This window comes from Tympanuchus pallidicinctus, unplaced genomic scaffold (assembly GCF_026119805.1).
Source record: "Tympanuchus pallidicinctus isolate F22 unplaced genomic scaffold, pur_lepc_1.0 scaffold20, whole genome shotgun sequence".
Taxonomy (NCBI): domain Eukaryota; kingdom Metazoa; phylum Chordata; class Aves; order Galliformes; family Phasianidae; genus Tympanuchus; species Tympanuchus pallidicinctus.
The window spans coordinates 1,894,065-1,917,064 of record NW_026294722.1 but is presented as its reverse complement, the minus strand read 5'-3'; the positions used below and the strand labels follow the sequence as shown (position 1 = coordinate 1,917,064).

At 45.4% G+C, this 23,000-nt stretch overlaps 2 protein-coding genes across 7 annotated transcripts in view; both read right to left on the bottom strand.

The window, feature by feature from the left end:
* Positions 1-4,513, bottom strand: part of RTF2 (replication termination factor 2) — a 23,249-nt gene extending 18,736 nt beyond the window's left edge. For both annotated transcript variants that reach the window (XM_052683401.1, XM_052683402.1), the window contains exons 1-5: positions 4,373-4,513; positions 2,610-2,704; positions 2,423-2,516; positions 2,093-2,232; positions 1,285-1,363 (exon numbers count right to left, since the gene is read on the bottom strand). In XM_052683401.1, the coding sequence (XP_052539361.1) occupies positions 1,285-1,363; positions 2,093-2,232; positions 2,423-2,516; positions 2,610-2,704; positions 4,373-4,441 (477 nt within the window). In that variant the 5' untranslated portion in view covers positions 4,442-4,513. The remainder of the gene's footprint in view (positions 1-1,284; positions 1,364-2,092; positions 2,233-2,422; positions 2,517-2,609; positions 2,705-4,372) is intronic.
* CASS4 (Cas scaffold protein family member 4) lies at positions 4,369-23,000 on the bottom strand. 5 transcript variants are annotated; one of them, XM_052683391.1, is made up of 7 exons: positions 21,936-23,000; positions 12,989-13,414; positions 10,399-10,503; positions 9,856-9,999; positions 7,869-9,200; positions 7,003-7,062; positions 4,369-6,268 (listed from the first exon to the last, which is right to left on the bottom strand). In XM_052683391.1, the coding sequence occupies exons 1-7, from the start codon at positions 21,957-21,959 to the stop codon at positions 5,855-5,857; spliced, it is 2,505 nt and encodes an 834-aa protein (XP_052539351.1). In that variant the 5' UTR covers positions 21,960-23,000; the 3' UTR covers positions 4,369-5,854. The 5 variants fall into 5 exon arrangements, with proteins under 5 accessions (XP_052539351.1, XP_052539352.1, XP_052539354.1 ...); XM_052683392.1 differs by lacking the exon at positions 21,936-23,000 and adding an exon at positions 19,260-19,393; XM_052683394.1 differs by lacking the exon at positions 7,003-7,062.

Genomic DNA, 23,000 nt, shown 5'->3' with positions numbered 1-23,000 from the left:
ATAAAGCCTTCTAAATCCAGGACAGCAGCAAACACTGCCAAGATAAACCAAAGGAGACTGAATTCTTAATCTGGTGTTTTTCTAGTTCCTTGGGTTAGGCAGTGGCCTGCTTCTAAACACTTGTTTCACAATAAGCACGTTGCTGTGTCATTGTATCTATGAGCTGCCACAGAAATAATTAAAAGAAAAAATATGGAGAAGTGAGCAGAGAGAAGCTGACTGTGGGATCTCCCAGTGGAAAGTGGTTTATCACTTTCTGGGTTCTGATGAGCCAAGCTAGGAGATCCAGAAAGGAAGGAACCCTCTGCTCTGAGCAAAGGAAAATAATTCCCCACAGTTCCACAAAGCACAGCATTTTCTGACACCTTGTAGCACACGAATATATGAGCTTTGTGACCTTGCTGACAGAACACCAGACTGCAGACTGCCTGCTGGCACTCGCTGAAGAAGAGATGTTCAGCAATGTTTTTCCTGCATCATTGATGCATCTCTTCGCAAAGTCCTCTAGGAAACAGTTGTTTACATGTTAACAGGCTTTCAAACCTGGTCTGCAGGCTTATAGGTGAGATTAATGCACAAGAACAGCTTGTTTTGAAAGCCCTTTCCTGAATTTCACAGCAGTAGAAAAAAAGAGCTGCTATCCATCTGGATTTCCCAGTTTGCATTTATACCACAAATCTCAGCTCGAGATGAAGCAAGATCAGATTCTAACATATGAAAAGAAAGCCTGGGTGCTAAGAGTGCAGAGACAAAGACAGGATTGCTCTTTCTGAAGCACTCATCAAATCACACATCTGACTCACCATGGCCCACATGGATCCCACAGGATCCATTCTGGTTCCAAACTAAACGTTCTTAAGCCAGCAGGAGAAACATTGCATCCAGCAACCACAATATTCAAACCCTGCACCTCAGAGAGTTTTTGCATTTTGAAAGAATGCCTACCTGACAGCAACACTTCTTTGCTAAGAAGCAATTTGTAATCCTAGCATTAGCACAATACACAACACTACTTTTCCTCTGTGATTTTTTTCCAGTTCACTTTACTGCATTGCCGTATAAAGACAGCATGTGCTGGGGAAATTCAGGTAATTAGGGCTACATATACACAAACTGGCAGCTACTAATCTGCATATTGAAATGAAAAAAACCAGAACACTTTAAAATAGTAGACAAGAACACAGTTCTGCATGCATACATATAAATACATATGTACACACACACGTCCGTCTGTCTCTGAGGGTCACTGTAACCCCATTGCTATTAAAGCTAAGAAAAACCCACCTTGTGACAAACTTCTGTTTTAATTTCTTTGAGAGCACGTTCAGAGAACACACAGCCACAGTTCCTCAGGAAGCAAAACCTTTAAAGAAAAGGCAACAGATCATTTTTAATAAACTGTGTGTCTAAAATACGTATCTGCAAGCTCACAATGTCACCCTTTTCATTTCAAACTCTTTAGGGAGAGCTACTCTTAATCCTCTCCATCATCCTCACACGAAGAAAAACTGTCCTATGGTGGCCCTGAGGAAAACGGGTTTACTTTTCAGGTTCTCTCTTGAATTCCATCTGAATAACTGTAATTATTCACTTAAGGAAGAAACACTTTGCAGCTGTTAAGCTGTGAACCCAACCCCTCTCATCTATCAGAGTTAAAACGCACAGAAAAAGAAATTCCAAATGTGCCCAAACTGAATGCAAAGGAAAGCCTTTCTTCAGCCAAATAATAATAATAAAAAATTGATACTAGCATTTCAATACAATTTGCTCTACTACAAGTGGGGGAGGAGGGGGGTCTCACTCAACCTTTCTCCCCTTATCCATGTCAGTCACCCACGGTTTAGCCCTCAAACCTCGAAGTCTCTCATTCACTGTAAACATTACTCTTAACTCTTTTATCATACACATACTTTGACTCCAGAAAGGGATAACTTTTCATCCTTAAAGGGGAAAAGATGAAAAGAATGCAGGACATCTATTCCCCATAAAGACATACACGACCTACATCATTTACACTTCTTTACTTGCTACAGATTCCACTTTACATTGCAGCCACTTTTATAACCTACATTCAGAAATGTAAACTACTGACCTGTGCCTTCCATTCATTTCCAACCCCACCACAGGGCATATGAAGCGTGCAGACTGCATGTCATCATAAGTGTCACCTTTTTTACTTTCTTTATCACCACTCCAAGCTGGATTATCTGCAAGGTTTAGTTCTGTTACATTCTGAAAGATAAAAAGCAAATAAGACTTCAGCTGCTTTACTGATGATTTTTCAGGCATGACCAGATTCCCAGAGATTTTTTCCACTGCAATTTTTTCCTTTAGCAAATTTGCTGGTAGTGAGATGAGAAGCCAATTGAGGTCTCACAGGACTCTGAATTCTGTGGCACTCTTTAGTGTAAAACCTTCTTACCTTAATGCTCTTGATATGTGATGCAGCTTCCATGGGAGTTTTATCAGCTGACTTGTCCAACAAAAATTCAATGACAGCATCTTTATTATACAACCTACAAAATAAAATTTTCAGTAATCCTATTTAATGCCCATAACATTCTCTTTTATTCACAAATCAGCACCTTTCAACACAGAGAACATCATACCTGCCCAGCTCACAGGCCACTATGGGGCGACATAACTTCTCCTGACTCAGAGTGCAGTAATACCACCTTGCCACCAATTCAGCAGTTTTGTCAACCTAAAGAAAAAGAAATAATAATACTTTTAAAACAGCTTTTCTATTCACAAGTTATACATTAAATTCAAATAACACTTGAAGCGTTAATCAAATCCCCAGGCATCTCACCAAAACTACTCCCTCTGTTGCTCCATAAAGTATTAGCAAAAACTCGTGATCACTTTTGAGCTGTTGAAAATGTTTCTGCATCTTGGGGCCAGCTTGCTAACTCTAAGTCAGTTTTCTCACTTTCTGACACCTCCATCTCTACACTTCCCTCATTTACTGTTTTTTATACTTCATGTTATCTATGATGCATCTCCACAGAACCACATTTCAGACCCACTTGATCCAAATTTCAGTCCTCATAAGGAGCAAAAGTAACAAGAAAAACAAATCTAGGGATATTGATATGATAGCTGAAAGTTCAGTTTTAAAGCAAAAATTTATTAAGTATTTGACCACAGAGAAAAGCTGAGATTTGAAGCTACTTCAGTTGGCATAACGTAGCAGTATGGCCACAGTCTGACATGGAGCAGAAATGCTATTTATTTGCTTATATTATTAAAGGTTATCTGTATAACTGCTCTGATGTTTGCTGTGATGTTTTTCCTAACTTTAATCCCGGTGACAGCACCGTGTCCAATGCTGCAAGAATGCAATTAGATGGAATGAAATCACAGAATCACAGAATCACCCAGGTTGGAAGGGACCTCAAGGATCATGTAGTTCCAACCCCCCTGCCTAGCAGGGCCACCAAACACACACATTCAGATCAGGTTGCCCAGGACCCCGTCCAACCTGGCCTTGAACACGTCCAAGGACGGGGCATCCACAACCTCCCTGGGTAGCCCGTTCCAGGGCCTAACCACTCTCCTTGTAAAGAACTTCCCCCTAACATCCAACCTAAATCTTCCCTCCTTCAACTTGGATCCATTTCCCCTAGTCCTGCTGTTGTCAGCCCTTTTGAAGAGTTTACTCCCCTCCTGGGTGTAGGTTCCCTTCAGGTATTGATAGGCTGCAATGAGGACACCCCGCAGCCTTCTCTTCTCCAGGCTGAACAAGCCCAACTCCCTCAGCCTGTCCTCATAGGGGAGGTGCTCCAGCCCCCTGATCATCTTAGTCTGGACCTCCTCTGGACCCTTTCCAAAATCTCTATGTCTTTCTTGTACTGAGGGCTCCACACCTGGACACAGTACTGCAGATGGGGCCTCACAAGAGCCGAGTAGAGAGGGACAATCACCTCCCTCTCCCTGCTGACCACCCCTCTCCTGATGGAGCCCAGGATCTCATTTGCCTTTCAAGCTGCCAGAGCGCACTGCTGGCTCATGTTCAGAAATCGAGCCACACCAGCTGCCTAGTGCCACTACACATGGCACCCCAGATGCGTCCCCAGATGCAGCAAATACCGCATCCCTAACGAAGCACGCTCCAACCCCGTGCTATTAAAAGGCTGCGCATGCCTGTAATCCCTCCCAGAATATAAAGCGGCTTTCACCACAGCACCCACTATCGCCCCAGGTACAGAAAGGCGCTCCCGCCCCGCTCCCAGCACCAGACCCGACCCCCAGGTGCGAACCAGCCCTGCCTCCCACAGGCCGTGGGCCCGAGCTCAGGGCCCAGCCTTACAAAACCGGCCCGGAAGCCGCCCGCCGACATCCCCGCCGCCCTCGCGCAGCACCCCCCAACCTTGACGGCTTTGCGAGGCCCCTTGACCAGCTCGTGCCGCTTGGGGATGGTGCCGCCATCGCATCCCATCTCGCTACGCTTCCGTGCTCTCTTCCCGATAGACCACAAGCTTCCGGTTTTTGACTTCCGGTTGAGGACTTCCGGCCGAAGACTTCCGGTCTACCCCGAAAGTGTCACAGCGGCCGCTCACCAATCAGCAGCAGAGGGCGGGACTCACAGCGGGCCGCCCGCAGAGCGCATCGCCGCACCCAGCAGGGGGCGCCCTCAGCCCCCTTCGTGCCCGAAGCCGCTTTTCTTCATTGAGCTGCGCGTCGGTTTATTTATTTACGTGAAGAAATCTGGGCGCACATTTCGGGGAATTCGCGGCCACACCAGACGTGCCCCCTCCAACCCAAGCTCTCCCACGGTTCTGTACCGGCATTTAAATAACCGTACAAAACACGACTGCAGCGTGACAGCGATGGAGCTGTTCTTTGCGCATACACAAATGATAGCAGCAAATACAAATCTACCCAGCCCGTGTCAGAGTGAAAATACAGATACACAGGTACACAGCTACCAAGAAAGGCCAGACTTTAAAAATTCAGATAAAACTTTTAAATAAATTAGTCAAGATAAATACAAGCAGCACAGGAATAGGAACAGCGCGTATGGATGCTCACGGGGCTCACATCACTGCTGCTTCAGAGCAGCAGGTCTGGGGACAGAGGAGGTGACAGACGATGACAGACATTAGAGAGACGGTGGGATACATTGGAGGCTTCGGGCAGTGATGGAGCTGCAATCCCAGAGCTGTGGGAATGGAGAAGCAGAACTCTGCACGCCTTCTATCCGTGCTCAGACAGCAGCCGGAGCATTTCTGATTAACAGCAGTGAGACGTGGTTTGTCCTGTGATGTGTTCATTACGTTGAACATCGAACAGCTGCAAAGGTAAGGCTCTTGGGGAAAAAAAATCAAAAACAGATTCGAGTCGAGTGCTGCAGGATCTGCTGATGATGGTACACACAGTAATATATCGCAGCTTACAGAAAGGTGTGCAGATAAAGAAAGGCTTTACATGCTCAGTAAAAAAAAGAACAGGGAAATATATTTTTGACTTGTGTAGAAATTAAAAAAATAAAAAATAAAAAATAAACAACAGTTAATAATTTGCTGAAATACTCAGCAAAAAAATCCCACCCAAACAGAAAGAGGACAACATTTCTAGACAAGGTCTGAACGGCAGGAAAGGAAGCACACATTTAATTCTACACATCCCTCCTGCATCTGCTGTTGTGTGGGTCTTAACCTGCTAGAGATGCAGAAGTGCCCAAGGGAAACTGCTTGGCAGGGGTGCTTGGGAGGGCTGAGGGTCGGCACCACTGAGCTGCTGGTGCCCTTTGGCTGCCAAGGGAGTGAAGAAAGAACTGTAACAACACAGAAATTCAAGTTTTGACCATTGTTCAAAACACTAATAACAGTTCTAAGAACTGAAGTCACTCTCATTCTAACATTGCTCTAAACTGCTGTGTGTATTTATACAGCTCATCATTTTTATTCTGAAGTTCCCTCATTGCGTCTGCATTGGGATATTGGATTGCAGCATTTTTGGTGGCGAGAGCCAGGTTCTTCAAGAGGCTGCAAAACCGGCTGCTGCTGTGGAGAATGTCGCTCCGAGCCTCTCTCAGTTGTGTTTCCTGGCAGAGAGAATCCACTATCTTCTGCCCCACCATAATGATCAATTTGCTGTGGGATATGAAGACTTCAGGCGGCTGGTTACTGCTCAGGCTGTTATTAAACACAGCAATGGCTTTGTGAAGGGCACCGAAACACAGCCTGCACTGCTCTGGAACAACAATTTTTTTGGCAGAATCTTGCTGGCTTCGAACTGCATTCTTTTTTGTAGATGGCAACACCTAGAAGGAGGGTTCAAAAGAATGGATTCAGGTTCTGGCATGCTGGGTTTGTTCCTACTTGCTCTACAGCACATTCTTCCATTCTTACCATGTTTCCTCACTTACAGGGAGTTTTATTGATTAACAGATGCCAAGCTGCCCCAGACAGCCCAGCATGGGTTTTTTTTTTTTTTGCCATCATTTACTTTCCACAAAGTACTGGGCTTCAAAACAGTATTTTCACTCACTTACCTTTTCCCTGAGAAAACTTCACTGAACACCATTGTCATAATGGATAGCAGACAACGTTCTGTAGTTAAACATCAATCCTTTATGGAGTCTGGGCTCCAAGCTTTTGGATAGCAGAAAGCATTTAGATTTGATTTTAATGGTAATGACTTCACGAGGGGCATGAATAATTAAAACTACACAATAATGAGATTCAGTCCTTATAGCAGTGCATTGCTTTGAAATATTACCTGTCACAGCCTTCCCCAAACAAGACACAAAAGCAAAAAGATGAAGAACCACAGGACTTTAGAGTGGTTAATTACATTTAGGGAAATAAATCTTTTGCACAGCTCTACAGCACTAGCTAAAAAACCTCCAGCTGTGGGAAAATGAACAGAGAAAACGAATACAACTCTATGTGTAGAGGTGGGTTTTCAAACACAGAAATTATTTTGAATTTTAGCAGGCACAGAAATGAAGGACTGGGACTCCTTGTATGCCATAGATTTCAAAATCAGAAATACCTTTGGTTTTGAATCTGTGCTCTTCTTTGACACTTCTTGGCCAGAAATTATTTTCTGTGCCTGTTAAAAATCAAAATGAAAGGAAAATTGAAGTGGTTTACATAAAATATTTAAATATAAATGTGCTTTGCACTTCTGTCAAGGGAAGTGCTTGCTGTCCAGGTTGTGTTACAGATCACATCGATGCATGTATTGAAGTAAATTGCATTTGTTTTCTACTTAAACTTTTGTGCAATCCTGTAAGAGCTACGACTGAAATAAACATCAACAAAATACAACATTTCCTAAATCCTAAGGACATCCAGCATTCCTTTGCAAAGCCAAAGAGACTGAGCTCTTAGCAGACATTACAGTAATTATAAGAAAAAAATAATAATTCTACCAAAACTCCAAAGGTATTCTAGCAAATAAATTTAAAATTCAGAGTAAGAGTTTAATCTGTTATTAAAAAAAAGTCTACAGAAGCACAGTATATCTTACAGCAGAAAATCAGTATTATGCATATTATGATGTCAGAGTTAACAAGTGAAACGTATGGGCAAGGAGAGCTCTACTAGGCTAAGAAAAAAAGCTAACCTACAGACAAAAACTGTCTCCCAAATGAATTTAAAAGGGCAAGCTGCAAATCTTTCTCAGTTTTGGCTGGCTGCGTGGACAAACTCTCTAACACAAGTTCTCTTTGTTACTTGTAATTATTGATCACTGTACCTTCGTGATCGAAATTCTGAGTCCACATAAGGTCTGGAAAATAGATAGCAGTGCAAACTGAAGTTGGCATCGATACAAAGATAGAACAAGAAAAATGACAAAGTCTGCAAATGATGCAGATGCCTGCAAATGTAATGATAGAATCCCACTTTACTAACCTGTAGCTGAACGTATTCACAGTCCTCAGTGACATTTTCTTTTGTTGTCTCATTACTGCCTTGACTTGAGTTGGGTTTATCAGGAGCATTTACTGGAAGCGAATCTATTCCTGTTCTTCTTGGTGCCGTGATTTGTTTTGGCATTTTGTATTCTGGGCTCACTCTTTGTTGCTTCAGTTCTTGCTCCTGCTCATTCTTTCTGAAGAGAAGCTTTCCGTTGGCAATGATGATGGATACAAATCTCTTGAGATCATCTGGAATCGTGCGGGCAACCATAACAAAGCGATCGAGGTCATCTGGGTTGTTGTAGGGTTTCTTGAGGACCAAAACCTCTAAGGACCAATTGCAGTTGTTTAGAGCTTCTCTTGTTTCTGTCAGGATCTGGAATGAGTTCATCAGAATTTCTAGCTGTTTTTTAATTCTGATCTGAAGGTTATTATCAGTGAGGTAGGATGCATTTACCTTTAAGGCTCGAGCAAAGGCCAAGAATTCTCCAAGTGACACTTTTATGTGATCAATGGCCCTATGGATTTCTTCAATGTTTTTCTCTAGGTGCTCTTGTAATCTCCATTTACTGCTCACAAAGATCATTAAACTTGCAACTGAGCTGGATACACTGTGCTGCAATCTAGTCAGCGTCTCTATGGCCACCTCAAGGTCCAGCTTAATTTCTTTGGCAGGCTCTTCTGATGATGACACAGAAGAAGACTCAGAAGAAGAGTTTGAGGACGTAGAAAGGCTGCTGTTTCTGCTGTCCACACTAGAAACAGATAATCTGTCGTGTTCTGGTTTGGTGTCTCTCGAGAGCTGTGGGGGAACATGGTATGCCTGGTTTCCAGAACAGTTGCTGTTTTTTTCCATCTCTTTCATGGATTGTGTAGCAGTGGGCAAACATTTTGGGATATCATAGACATTTCCTCCAGAAATCTGATTCTCAGCATTTGGAGCCAGGAGACTTGGGGGTACATCACAGCTACCATTCTGCTGCAAGAGAACATCCTTTGAGGATGGAACGTCATAAAGAGGGACATCTGGAAATGTTAATTTCCGTTGTGTTGGTGGAATATCATACAACTCTGGATTTACAACGTTGGCTTCAGCATTTGTTGTTAGTGCCTTGTACCTGGCTGGGGGTATATCATATAGCACCTGGTTCTCCACGGAATGGACAGAAGAGTTTTGTTTTAATCCTGTTTTTTCAGGTGATATTGGAATATCATAAATCCATTCTGACTTCCGAGGATTTGGCAAGGTGTTACAGTGACCCCAGAACTTCTTCTGAGATTTCTTCTCTGAAGCATCAGTTTCTCTTTTCGGAGGGACATCATACAACTGCATCAAAGCACATAGGATTTAGAAACAGTATTTTCAAAAAAGAAGTAAGAAACAAAACTAAATTCTCAGTGTGCACATGTATGCAGTAATAACAACAGAATGATGCCACAAAAAGCTTAGTCCACACTTTTTACTACCTTTCTACAACGCGCAACCTGCAGATGTGAAGGCTAAAATATTTTGGGCACAGGTGATTAAACCATGTCAAAGTTCTCTTGGACCATAAACTGTTTAGGAAACTTGAGATGCTTGGCACTCGACTAATGAAGAGTCTCCATTGAGGTACTTTCTTTGTTGTGAAGTTTGAGATCAGCCCTTTCTCCAAGGATGATCTTTGGAAGGTGGGGAAGCCCACCTCACCCCTCAGCACTGCCCCCAAAGGCAGGTGTGCTGTACTCCCAAAGAGTGGCAGGAGTAGCCTGCACGCAGTGGGAAGTGTTTGCTTCTGTCTGCTTGAATACTGCAAACAAGCAGACATTCACAGGCAGTGTTTTCTTTTTAGCACGAAGCACAAAGTGCTGCACTGAAGATGTGCTGATGCTGTCCCTGTGACCCTTGCTTGCAAATGCACTCGGAGAGTGTTCAGCACACATGCCTAACATCAGAGCACTAATGGGAGACTATTCTCTCATGACCAAAAAGTCTTACTCACGTTGCCCACTGCTGAATCCTGGATAACAGCTCCAGCCTTCTCTGAGCTGGATGGGACGCTGTACAGCTGCTGCTCTTCCTGGAAGCACTTGGGAGATCTGATCAGCACAGAGCCCTTTCGTGCTGCAGGTGGAGTGGCACCACTCTGGCCAAAGGGAAAAGAATCAGGTTTCAACCCACTTTAGAGCCCTCTGAAGGCTGCCTTGATATTCAGAGATGTTCAGGTCACATACTGCGTAGCTCCTGATTTCCACAGTCTAGATCAGGACCGTGGTAGTTAAACTGAACGTGTTTGTAAGAAACATAAGCAGATTTAAATGACATTTCTTTGAATTTCTAACCAATTCAAAACAGAACTACTTTGTTTTGAACTTCCCAAAAATACATGGTTTTCTGCCAAATTAAAAAAAAAAAAACAACAAAAAAACAAAAACAGGAAAACGCTAGAATTAAAACCCTAAACCTTAAGCTGTATTCTGAGGCTCTATGGGAGGGAGACGGGCTGGGGGCCCAGTGGTGTCTGATGGACTGAGGGAAGACGTACCTGTGTGAGCAGGGACTCCCGGCTCTGCATGGACGGGACATCATACACCTCACTGGTGATGTTTGGCACTGAAGCCCGGCACGCCCTCGGGAGAGTAAAGAGGTGCTTAGAGGAGAAGGGAAAACAAAGCAAAACAATGATGAGAAAACCGCAGTGGGCAACAAGCTCAGGACATCTTTGAAAGCTCAGCTTGTTGAACAGGTCACTGCTAGAGGAGGAACTCTTCAGTGATTCACAACCTTTAGTTTTTTCACTGATGGTGATAAATTTGGTATTTTCTCCTTTGCTACCATTTCTGCTTTATTTCAGATAAGAACGGGCGCATATGAATCAAAGGGAATCAGTGTTATTAACCAGGGAGGGAAAAGATCTGAAGAAAATTCAGCTTCTATTATCACTTAAATCTTTTGACCTCTCCAAAGCAGAACTGTTAAAAAAAGAAAGCAGGGGATTTTCTACTTCTCTCTCACAGAGCCATCAGGTCAAGCCATGATTCTTGGTAATAACAGCAGCAAAAAGATACAGGCTGAGATGTGTTACTCTGTAGTCGTGAAGCATTTACTCATTTGGAAGAAATAAACACAATTACCTCAATGTCCTATCCAGCTCCTTAAACAGAGAAGCCTATATAGGAATTACAGTATTTAGGCTAATTACAGACTAATTCTATGTGCATAAAACATTGTTGTAAGAGCTGAGATCAGAGATGTGGCACCAGTAGTTAAGGCACCAAGATGAACGTTGGGAAAGGCCTTTCATCAACCTTGAAAATACTGACTTTTGTTCATTCAGCACACAGCCTGGGCGACAAGCGAAGCGACAACGTTTGTACACAGGGTGAAAGCAGGCTGGCTTTGATTTACTGCTTTCAGTCATCTCCCTCAAAGACTTCCAGTGGCTTTACTCAGCTGCTTGGGGAACAGCTGAGTGCGTTGGCAGCTTTGCCAGTTGTCTGGTAGGATCTACGCAGGGCAGCTCTGATTGCCTCTGTGTGCAGCCCATGACCACCACAATGCAGTTGTTGTGGCAACAGCTGGGATGTTGTGCAAGAGCCAGCTCAGGCAAAGCTGAACGTTGAAGTAGTAAAAGCAGCTAGGACTTCTGTTTTTTCCTCTTTTTTTTCTTCCTTCCCCCTTTCTCTGGTAGAGTAAGCAAGGCATAGACTCACGAAATTACAGAGACAGGAAAAGCCAATGAGCTCTAATGTTGGGCCACTCACACAAATGAAGAAATAAATGACATTTCCAGGGCCTGATCCGTTGTCGCAACGTGGAAAATTGCGCTGATCTCACTTCAGTTTGCATGTGCCTTGCCCACTTTGTGGTTAAGAATGCAGAGAAACCAGATCACAGCAAGTGCACAAGGGTCTTTGGCAGCTACTGCCCAGTTTGAGCTTGCCATTATGGAAACATTGTGGAAATTGCAGTCACCAGAAATTCACCAAACATGCCTGTTTTCCAGCACCTATTTGCTGCATAGGAGGAACCAGCTCCTCATTCTGTAGCACAGCGGGAGGAAAGCCGGCCAGCTGCGTCCTGTAGATCAAATGCTCATTAATTCAGACTAAAGGGCTGTATGGTTTGGGGTTGGACTTCTTTCCTATGCCAATTAACATTTTGAATGTGATTTTCGTACGCAGAATAAAGAGCTACCCAGAGCTGAAGAGCTCCTGGGACTGAACGAAAGCTTGCACTTGGAACTCCCTCCACACCTGCTCTGTTTATCTTTTATAATAAAAGATTCCTCATTAATCTCGTGCTGAAGAAAGCACAAGGTTTTGATGACACTCACTGTGACATTTCATCAAATTATACATTTCCTGCTCAGATGTTTCACCCGAATGGAAGGAACAGGAAGAAAGAAAAGACCACATTGGCAGTAGTAATGAAGTCCTGCAAAACAGGGTTTATAATCCCACAGCACTAAGGAGACTGGTGACTGCTCTCATTCCACGTACTCTGCTCACTGTCTCAGGAGCAGCAGCAAGAACAGATCTGGAAAGGATCTGGCTGAAGCCATGCTCACAGCTGAACAGCCCCGCGTCCTCCCACACGCCTGAAGAAGAGCTGCTGCTTCGTGCAAGCGTAGTGACAGCCTACAAAGCAATGGCTCTCTGAGAAAGCAGCTGAATGACAGCCCTGGCAAAAGATAACTTTTGTTTGTCAGAAATCTTCTTCCTGTGCGGTTGGCTGCAAAGACCCCCAGTGTGCACCAGGAGGCTCTGAATAGATGCATGCTGGTGAGCAGCAGGAAGGTGCTGTCTCTTCTTATTTTGACTTCGGGGTGGGTTTGCGAATCATTTTGAGATTTCTGCAAACAAATGGTTTATTCTATACTTCCTGCCATGCTTTACAGCCTTCGTAAACTGTCAAAAAATGTGAAACACTACAGAACACGGAGTATCATACATTGCCCAGATCAGCCTTTCTCTCATTGTGCTGTGATGGAACTCATTCCCTAAACGCTCTTTATTTGGTCGGCTTTGCTGCAAATTCCACTGGAATTTTCCACCCAGCAGCCGTTCGGATCCCCTCGCCCCCCAGTCGCCACTTCAATGGCAGCTCTTGGTCCCGTGCTGCTCACACCCTACCTGCTGCTTGGAGCTCCGTGTCCTCTCACTGAGCAGCTGTGCAGCCAAAGCCGGCACCTGGTAGACCCCCTGAGCAGGCAGGGTAGCAGCCCGAGCCGGCGGCGTCACCCACCCCTCCATCTTCTCATAGGTAGAGGATGACGCAGTGCCCTTGGGCACAGATGGCACCTGGTAGATGTTCTGCGGGGCCACGGGTGGCTCTGGAGCATCGCTGGGGATGGCAGGAGGCGGCAGGGCTTGTGGGCCCGCCAGGAGCTGCAGGCGGTTGGCAGGAGCCAGGCCTTGCCGTCCATGCAGTGAGCACCTCCACCAGCCCTCGCTGCCGACGACGTGCTGCTCCAGCACTGTCAGGATGTCCCCTCGACGGAAGGCCAGCTCGTCTGAGCACTCTGCCTTGTTGTCATACAGAGCCTTCGCCAGCGCGTTCTGAAGGAGAGAACACAGCAGCATCACACCGACAGCAGAGCAAGGCACCGGCGTGGCGCTCACCTCCACTGCCATCTCAATTTGATACAAAATGGGCTTGAATTAAAGACCCTATCTCGGAGCACTGGATTCAGAGCATCAACTGCCTCTAACATTTGTCTGCTATGTTGTACAGAAGTAATAACTCTGCTGTATGTTTCTGCATTGCTCTCCCACCGAGGTTCTTGGCATTCATTACCTGGACTTCATGAGCATCGTTCTATGAAAAATCGGTGGTTTTCCCCATGAGCATTCTGTGAATTGTTTGTCAGAAGTAAGAGGAAATGTGTCACCCAGCCAAAAATAAACCTCGCCTCGTCCTCCCTGTCTGCCGCCTCGTTTATCTGAGGGCTTCAGCTGCACATTAGTAATTAATTGTTTCTTAATAGAAAAAGAAATAAACACACTACTTATTTTCCCTTAAACACTTCTTTTCTCCCCAAGCCTCATGAAGGCAAACCCAGCAGCAGTGCCAAGGAGCTCAGTCTCCTGGTGGTGCTGGGGCAGCAGCACTGAAGGCAGCAGCTCCAGTGGTGCCCACCTCAGCCCTCCATCAGGCTGGAGAGCTGCCTCCTATTGCATCACAGATCCCAGGCCAACACCGTGTGTCATTTAGCTTGGGGAGAAACCCCCAGCCTTGTGCACAGTGACACCACATGCATTGCTCTTTCCGCTGGCTGGGCAGCGCACCCAGGAACTGAGCTTCAGGTGAGAGCAACTGGAACAGTGCCCTTGTTCCTCTCCATGACACAGACATCAGCGTGCACTGAAACATTCAGTATCTCTCAGCAACTCCAACAGTGCTCTTATCACCTCACCTCTCTCTCTTTAAAAAAAAAAATAAATAAATAAATATATATATACATACACACAGAAAGCCAGTGAAGAATAGTTGACAGATCACAGGAAATCCATAGGAAAGCAAATATTCATACTTTCCAAGCTTCAACACCACAGGGCTGCTCTACCTGCCTCAGCTGAGCTTATATATAGCCTGGCAATCTTGAGTGATAACACTTTATTTTTAGCATACTGATTTTGGATATTTGCTTACTCCGTATGGGGCGAAAGAATGAAAAGCAGCTGCAGCAGGTAGCTTCATTCATATGAAGCATTTTTGCAGAGGGTGAAAAGAATTGTAGCTGCAGTACTTCCACAAATACCATTTGCTTTCAGCTTACAATGTGACTGACTGCTTCCCACTGGACGTTCCAGCATCCCTTTCTTAGCGGAAAGTGCAAGTAACGTCCACAGAGATAGCACCCAAATAGGAAACATGATGCCTTGTATTTTTGTGCAGAGCATTTGCTGCAAAGTGACAGCTGGTTTGAAGCAGCAGCAAACCCATTTGTCAGCTCAGCTGATGGAAGCAGCCTGCTGTTAGCAGCACACTCTCCTTCAGGAGAATGGCCGTGAACAATGGCCTTGTTATGATGCATGGACTTGTCCATCAGCAGCTGTCAGAGACAGACAACAACAGTCCCATTTACCTTATGGCATGTTCTGATTAAAGCAGCCTTCTTGCCTTGGACACGGCAGCCCGCTTTCTCTTTGGGCACTGCCAAATGCTCTCTCTGATCCACCTGTGCTGAAGTCAGCCTGCCACGAATCTCATCAGAGAGCAGCACAGGCTGTGCCTGCACTTCACACATTGTTACAGCTAAGAGGAAAAACAAAACAAATGCCAACCAACCCCCCAAAATCTCAAATGGACAACTAAACCAAAACCCCAACACCTCACCCAACTTTTCCTGCTGTTAGTTACAGACATTTCTACAACTCTCTTGGCATTTGCTCCCTTTTTGCTGAGCACTCTACACACTGAAAGATAGGCCCTCCTCACAAGACTCCAAAGGGATGGGCACAAGAACAGAGGAACCATCCTCATCATGCAAACAGGCAGCTGAGGTACAGAGCCTTATCCGAGCTCATGCAGGAGAGCTGATCTTGGGAACGGAGCCCTTCTCTGCTGCACTGAACAACAAAACTTTCTTTCTAGCTCCAGCAAAAGAAGGAGGAGGAAACTTTGGGTTGTAAAGGGTGTCTCGGTGCCAGCATTTCCCAAGCTAGCGTATAAAAGTTATAAAATCACAGAAGTCTAATAGCAAATTGCACTTGTTATTGAGTAAATATGCTGATTTTCACCAGGTCGGAATTTGACCTGCACACATCACAGCACATCTGGCCTCAGTTACTGAATGACCCTCAGTGCTACTCAGCATCACCCAAACGTGACCTCAGCAGGTATTGGTGAGAGGATTTATTCCAGCTGACCCCATCTTTGCTGCTGCAGCAACCTTACTGACAGGGAAAGATTGCATTTAAGGCCGTGTTGTCCCTTTGAGACATTCTTCAGCATATTTGAAGGAGGGCAGAGAAACTCAGGAAAGTATTTTGCTGAAGCTTTCTTATCCTTTCTCCTTGAAACTAATCTCAGGAAGAGTTTTACAGAAGGCAGAAACAGGTAAGATAACAGATCCCTAATTTGTAACCACTGAACTACAGGAAGGTCTCAGGCAAAACTCTTGAACTCAATCCTCTTTTTGCATCCTTATATCACACCACAGAAACTAAAACAAGAAAACCAAACCACAAGACGCACAACCATCAATTTCTATCCTCATAGGGACTCTCTTCAGTTCATTTTCAGTGCCCAAAACCAGGCATAAATTTGCAGCAACTCACTGCAAAACCAACCCAAGTGCTGGCACACCGCTGAAATCATTTCTGAATTTCTGCTGAAATCTCTAAGAACACGGAAGAAGGAACATTTTCACAACGTGTAAAAAAAAAAAGAAAGAAAGAAAGATCAAATGGATCTTGTTCTGTGTTCTCTTTGCTCCTCTGTTGTAAGACAGACCCATGCAGCATTTCTTTCATGCATTGCTACTACCAAAGGCAGCGCGGAAACAGTGTAAGTTCTGTTGGTTTCCAGGAGCACCAGCTATGGCTTCAATGTGTTAAAGCTCAGGATAATGAAATTGCTGTTAAAGATCAGCCTAATATCAGTAAAAGAAAATGCAGCAAACTCACAGCAGTGCCTAACATCACAGGCACTGATGAATTCATCTTATGGGAAATACAAGGCACTGAACCAGCTAGTTTTGGCACTGGCAAGTGCTGTATTTCTGTCAGCAAAGAGCTTTCTGTGGGCTAGCTGCTTTTCTCCTGTGCTGCTCAAGGTCACCTGCAGTGCAGCTCAGCTCACCTAACCAGGCTGTGTGCCACACATCAGGCCCTAGCTCTGCTTTCAGCTGCCCAGGACATGTGTAAAGAATTACTGTGGCAGCCCCTTCCCATCCTGTAAGCAGAAGCATCCCTGACCTTCCATTAACCTTAAACAAGCTTTGCATTCCCAGGGTTGCAGAGACTTGATGGGATACTTCACTGGGAGGAAGCTGCGCTTTGGGGCCACTGGGATCTGAATGTTTCCTTTATCACCAGAAGAGCAGAAGCAGACTGACACCATCATCTGCAGAATGCTGCGCATTGCTCTTTGTTTTTTTGTGTCACCTCATTAATGTGTCCTTACAGTGACCAACACGTAACGAGCACTAAAGCAAAGCAGATGAGATCAAAGTGTTTTTCTTTGGCATTTGTTGCTTTTTCCCTATCAGCAGCCCTATAAAACTATCCTGAGATGAAGCACATCTTAAAGGGCTGTTCATCACCCCATGGGAAAGCACTTTGGAGGTTGCTGAAGTTACCCCCTCCCTCTGCTCACTTAGTGAAGCAATGATGGAGCACAGACCTGGAGGGCAGAGGCTGCATCCTCAACAACCTATTTCTAAGGTGCTGCTCTCCCTCATATGGGAGTTTGTGACCTCGTCACTGCAGTGTTAGTTGGTCGTACACAATCAACCATATCAAACAGCTTTATACTGTAAGGTCTCCGGAAGCACAGCTTCAATTAAGTTAGGTGTGAACAAATTTCTTGTGTACCCACTTGTACTGAATTTTAGACCAATTGGTCTAATACAAGGCAGTCACTCTCTGTAATTCCCATCTTTATAGTTGGTTACCCAGCACTGCTCCCAACACACAAAAAAACACAACGCACCCAAAGCCCCAAAACCTCAGTGTAGTGATAGGGATTACAGGCAGCACTGCTCATTCTCCCCAAGCCCTCTTTTCTCCATGTTAGCTGTTGACCAAAGCCTGGCTACATCTAAGCCAGCACACATCTCCCCCTCATCTGTGCACAAACAGGATTTCATTCCCATGCATAACACTCCCAAGCCAAGTTGGAGGAAAAATAAACTGCCATTTCCTGACATTTCAAGAAGGAATGTATGTATTTCTGGCCTTTGGTTCCTGTTGCTGTCTAAAGGATTTGCCTGTATGTTCCGATTCATTTATATTTTTGAGCCTTTTCTAAATCTTTTAGCATGTTAATAGTATTTTAGCACAGCACTTATTTCCACACATGGACCTAAAGTAGCTGTTTAGGGCACGGACAGAAGTCCCTATGGGAGCAGCTGCCTGGAGCAACCACCAATCACTGGTCGCAGTGGGACGAACAGCCACAAGCAGCAACTGCTGCCTGCTCTCCACTCGGGTGCACACGTGGACAGTCCATCACCCACACCTTGCAGCAGAGCTCTTATTGATGCTGTGAGGATGGCAGAGGCCCAGGGGAGGCTGCTCTCTCTGATTCATAATGAATGAACCACAGCAGCACCACAGCTTCCAGGCACTCCAGCTTCCTCCATCTCCCTCACTGCAGTCGTCTGCTCAAAAATATTGCTATGATTACGTGGTAAGATAAGATTTTGGACAAGATCTCCACTGAAAATTAAAATATTCTCTAGGAAATGAAAGAGATGTTGCTCCCACCCGCCCCAACACCTACCACATGCTGCACTGTGTGCTTTTTAACATGGGGCACTCAGTGACTGCAGCTCCTGCCTGGAGCCGCAGCTGCCGGAGCTCAGCTGTGCAGTTGGATGCAGAGATTCACTGCTGTGCACAGCCAGACAGCCCTTGCTTAGCACAAAACAAGCTCCTACGCCACGTCTGCTCATTCACTGGGGCAAAACACTGACATGAAACCCGGTGTGTCGGTGCATTCATCCAAACATTTCAAATATTCACTGTTTCAAAGCAGAGCAGTATTTCTTAAAAGCAAACAGCACCAGTGCTCCTTTCTGCTTTGGAGCTTCAGCTCTCTTTGCAGAAGCAGTGTAGAACTTGGTCAGTCCCTATCCTAGAGAGCATAGCCCTGCTGACACTGCTTCAGCAGAGTGACTCAAGCTGTTATAGCATTTCTGTTACCTGAACCCTCGTGATCAGCATGTAATCACCATAAGAATCGCAGCATCCTCCTTCTGTTGAAGTAATACTCAACTTTTAGTTCCCCATGCTAATTATTTCCAAGGAAACAACGAGGGCAAAGGGCATCCTTACAGCCCTCTAGCCCCTACTCATGTAACCTTTCAGCAAGGCACATTACTGCCCAGTATTCATGGTACAGAACCTCACTCTTATCAGCCTTACTGCTGCTCAGAGGCATTTCTTCAGCTGAACTCATGGAATCATAGAATGGTTGGGTTGAAAGGGACCTCAAAGGTCATTTGGTTCCAACCCCCGCCCCAAGCAGGATTGCCAACCACTGCACCAGGCAACTCACACTGTGTTTCAAGAGTTCAAACCACAAACTTCCACAGTAACCTGGAAACAGGAGCAGCAGCACACACTGAGAAGCAGAAGCCAGATGCAGGTCTCAGATAAACGCACTTCCACCACCAATACGACAAACCACACAGTTAAATTAAATGCCCCAGAAATACGATAATCCAGTACTTACATTGACCTTCATTTTGGCACCTCCACTACTCCATCCCCTAAGCAGGACTGAAACTGCTGAGCCCAGAAGCAGCTCTGTTCCTTCTGCACCACTGGGAGCCCCGAGCACAGCACTGCTGGGAGTGGAGGGAGCTAATTACGTAGCACAATTATCAGCATGTGCTATTGGCCTGCAGCTGCTGCTGTAATGGGGCCTGGCACAGGGCACGCAGATGTCCCTCATCCCCTGGGAAATGCCTTTCTGCCTTACAGCTGAATCTTGACTGGTCGACGGGGGCAGCGGGGATGAACCAGAAACGGATTTGTTTGATTTCATGGTGTTTTTGTAGTGTCATCTTTTCCTCCTGCTCTTGTGTACTTCCAGATGTCTCCATCTACTTTGTAATTTTCAAGTTTGTGTTCCTCAAAACCTGAGATCTCCTCTACAACTGGGGAAACGGCTGCAAAATAATCACCTGCTTCTTTAGAAGCAGAAAAGGCGAGGAGCAAAACTAACCATCAAAGCTAACCATTAACTGCGGGTGAAAGGGCATGATTCTTTAATTATTAAAAGCTGTTCAATGCTATCAAACAGGAGTGTTGTTTAGAATCATCCATCACCGCCATTCACTCAGCAAGTTGTGCCCAAGCAAACACACAGGTTTCACTGCTGCAGGCTCATTCACATCACTGCTTTTCTTTGGCTGCAGTTCTCCTTCCTCCTTCCACAGCAGCTTCAAAATAAAACCAGTCACTCCTACAGCCACAATGACTTCACTAGAAAAGCCACACATCTCAAATAGAAAAAGTTGAATTGAAAATGCCTTATCAACAAAATTTACACTTTTGGACGGGGCTTGGAACAGAGCAGCAGTTGCTGCAGTTATCCCAAGGAGAGGGAATCCTGGCACAAAGTAACTCATCTGTACCTCCTCTGAATACTCGGTGCAGGCAATAAAGAGCAGCTGCTCGTTTACTGCCCTGGGGTTCCAGAAATACACAGAGCAGTGCTGCAACTTGCAGCCACAAAATATTAAACAGAACTGAACACTGCCTGGAGCCAATGCCAGGTAGGTCTGTGTGGTGTCAGCATGGCACCCCCAGGAGTGGGGCCATGAGTGAGCCCAGTGCAGCCCCAGGACAGTGAGCAGAGCCTGGTGGTCTCCCAGGTTTGAAATGGGGATGTGTGGCTGTGGGTTTTTGTATTCCTGAGTGGCAGAGCTCCCAGAACCCAATCTCCGTGCACCTGGTTGTGGATGACACAGGAAGACACGAGCTGAGCATTTCAGATGGAGGGGCAGATTTCAGATTAACCTCATGCGTGTTTAAGAAATGCCGCTGGTTTTCTTTTGGCAAAAGCACAGAAAATGTTGCCGAGCAGTGAGAGAGCTATTTCCCAAGCACAGCCTACCATGCTAACTGCGTTGTAAGTTGCACCAAGATGTGCAATATTTCCTGTGTGGATGATGCTGCAGGTGCAACGAGAGAGAGATCCCACATTCCTCTGGGTGTGATCCTACCCTGAATCCATCTTCAGGAATGATCATCTATGTGAAGGTGGAAGAGCCAGGGCACAGAACAAGCATGGAGCGCTGCCAGGCAAAGGAACACTACTGCTGGTGCTTCAGCATGTCTAGAGAGTGGGAAAAACACCACTTCTGTACTCAGAATGGCATTCAGATATTATAATGAACAGTTCTGCCTGATGCTCCCTTATAAATAGTGTATAAATGATATAGCAGAAAGAAATCTAACTTCTAGTTGTTATTTCCCCTGGATTTGGCTGGGTATGCTGTGGTTGTGTCCAAGGAGTTTGAACAGCACTGGAAATCATTGTGCTGCCATCACATTGATTTCAACAGGCCATGTAGGAAACCTCAAAATAACTCACCCAGAAATAAACGCTCTTGGAATAGATGTCATGCAGCAGTCTCTGGTGACTTCACATAAGAAATGGTTCTGCCACCGCTGCATGTCTGAGTGGAAATGCTGAGCGCAGCCCATGGCTCACTGAGCTGCTCGCCAACTTCCTTCCCTTGCTATTCTCTGTACCAGGCTGCAGTTTATTTAGAGTCAACACTGGGACCATCGTCAGGAGTTGAAAGATCCTTCTGTTACACCGCTTGTCAGACAATCAAAGCACCAAATAAGGAATTAAGACTTCAGCACTCTGACCTTACAGCAGCAAACTTTTATCCATGTCTATTAAAAACGTATTAGGATAACATGAATACACAGAGACACGTGAAAAACCTTGTAGATTGTTTCTTTCGAGAAACCAAACCCAAAGAGAGCACTTCAAATCTTTTTCTGTTTTGTTGTAACATAGGGAAATGATCTGCAATAGGATGTCTGGAGCTCCCCATACAGCTATGACAACATACAGTGTACACAACTTATCACAGAGCAGCAAAGCAGGGGAATCTATTGTTCCACAGTTTATTCACAGGCAGTCGTTACTGGGAATCTTGCTTCTTTTGGAGCTCTCCCCATGACAACCTTTTTCCCATTAATGCTTTTGTCACACAATGAAAGCACAGACACCCAGCACAACACCTCCCAACGCGCTCTGCCCAAGATGAGAGCATCAAACACCTCCAACATCACCAACCCTCACGCTGAGACCAAACATCAAACCTTGCACTAGACCCTATCTTTTCACTTCTATTCCTTGCTCAGACAACCCAAAGCAACGTACCTTTGCAGTTTGGCTGCTTCTCATGCTCACACTGGTGCTGTCACTCAGCAGCAGCTCTCAGCGCAGTGCAGAGGAGCCCCGGCGCTGTGCAGTCACTGCGTGTGGGACCTGCAGCTCTGACCGCCCTGCCCTTACAGCACCCAGCAATGATGTGTGTAGGCAGTTCTCATGAAATACGGTTTCTGTGACAGCAGATAAGGTGGAAAAGAAAACAAAACAAAGCAGGAAAAGTCGACCAGCACCAGGAACTGAGAGAAAGTCTGTCTGCAAGCGGAATTTTCCTTGAACTGTCACCAGCTTGCAGCAATTAACCACAGCCAGAAGTGTCACCCTCCTTTTCTGCTGCCTGTTCCCGTATTTCTTTGTTTAGAAGTGTAACAAACACAAGAATACTTCACGCCACAAGAGGCTGCACAGCCCGTGATAGAAGGAAGGCTGCCACAATCGTACCAGTTCAGGATTCCTAAGCCAATGTTTTCATGCTTTTCAAGGCTGTCTCTGTATTTAAAGCACCCCATTATAATTTTTGTTGTCATATAAAAGTGGCTTTGAGAGAACCTTAAGCATTACCTTACGTGAGGGTGAATTCTATGGCGATGACTCCTCCTCACTGCCCAGAGCCTGGTGCATTCAAACAGCATCCTGTCCTGCACCATGCTGGGCAGAGCAGAGTTGTTCTGTGGCAGCACTGGAGGATTTTTTTCAGTCACATACACAACCTCCCACCCTGAGCTATAGTTTACCCCAAACTTACCCAGTTTTACTGGAATTCATAGGGTACTTCTAGCAGAAAGACAGCATGCAGGAGAAACGCTCATCCCAGGCCACTACCCTCTTTTAAGTGGGAAGCATCAACGCTTGGCAAACCAGATTTCCAGCAGCATCCCTGTGGGAGAGGCCATTCCCAGAGCCGTGTGTCAGCTGCTGGTCGCCAAGTCAGCACCCCAAGCAGTGCTAAAGCCCAAAAGGTACAAATCCACAACTGTGGCTTGCCTCTAAATCTGCTCTGCTTTCAGGAGTGCAGTGGTACAACCTCAGCACTTGTCCATGACAGACAGAAGGGGC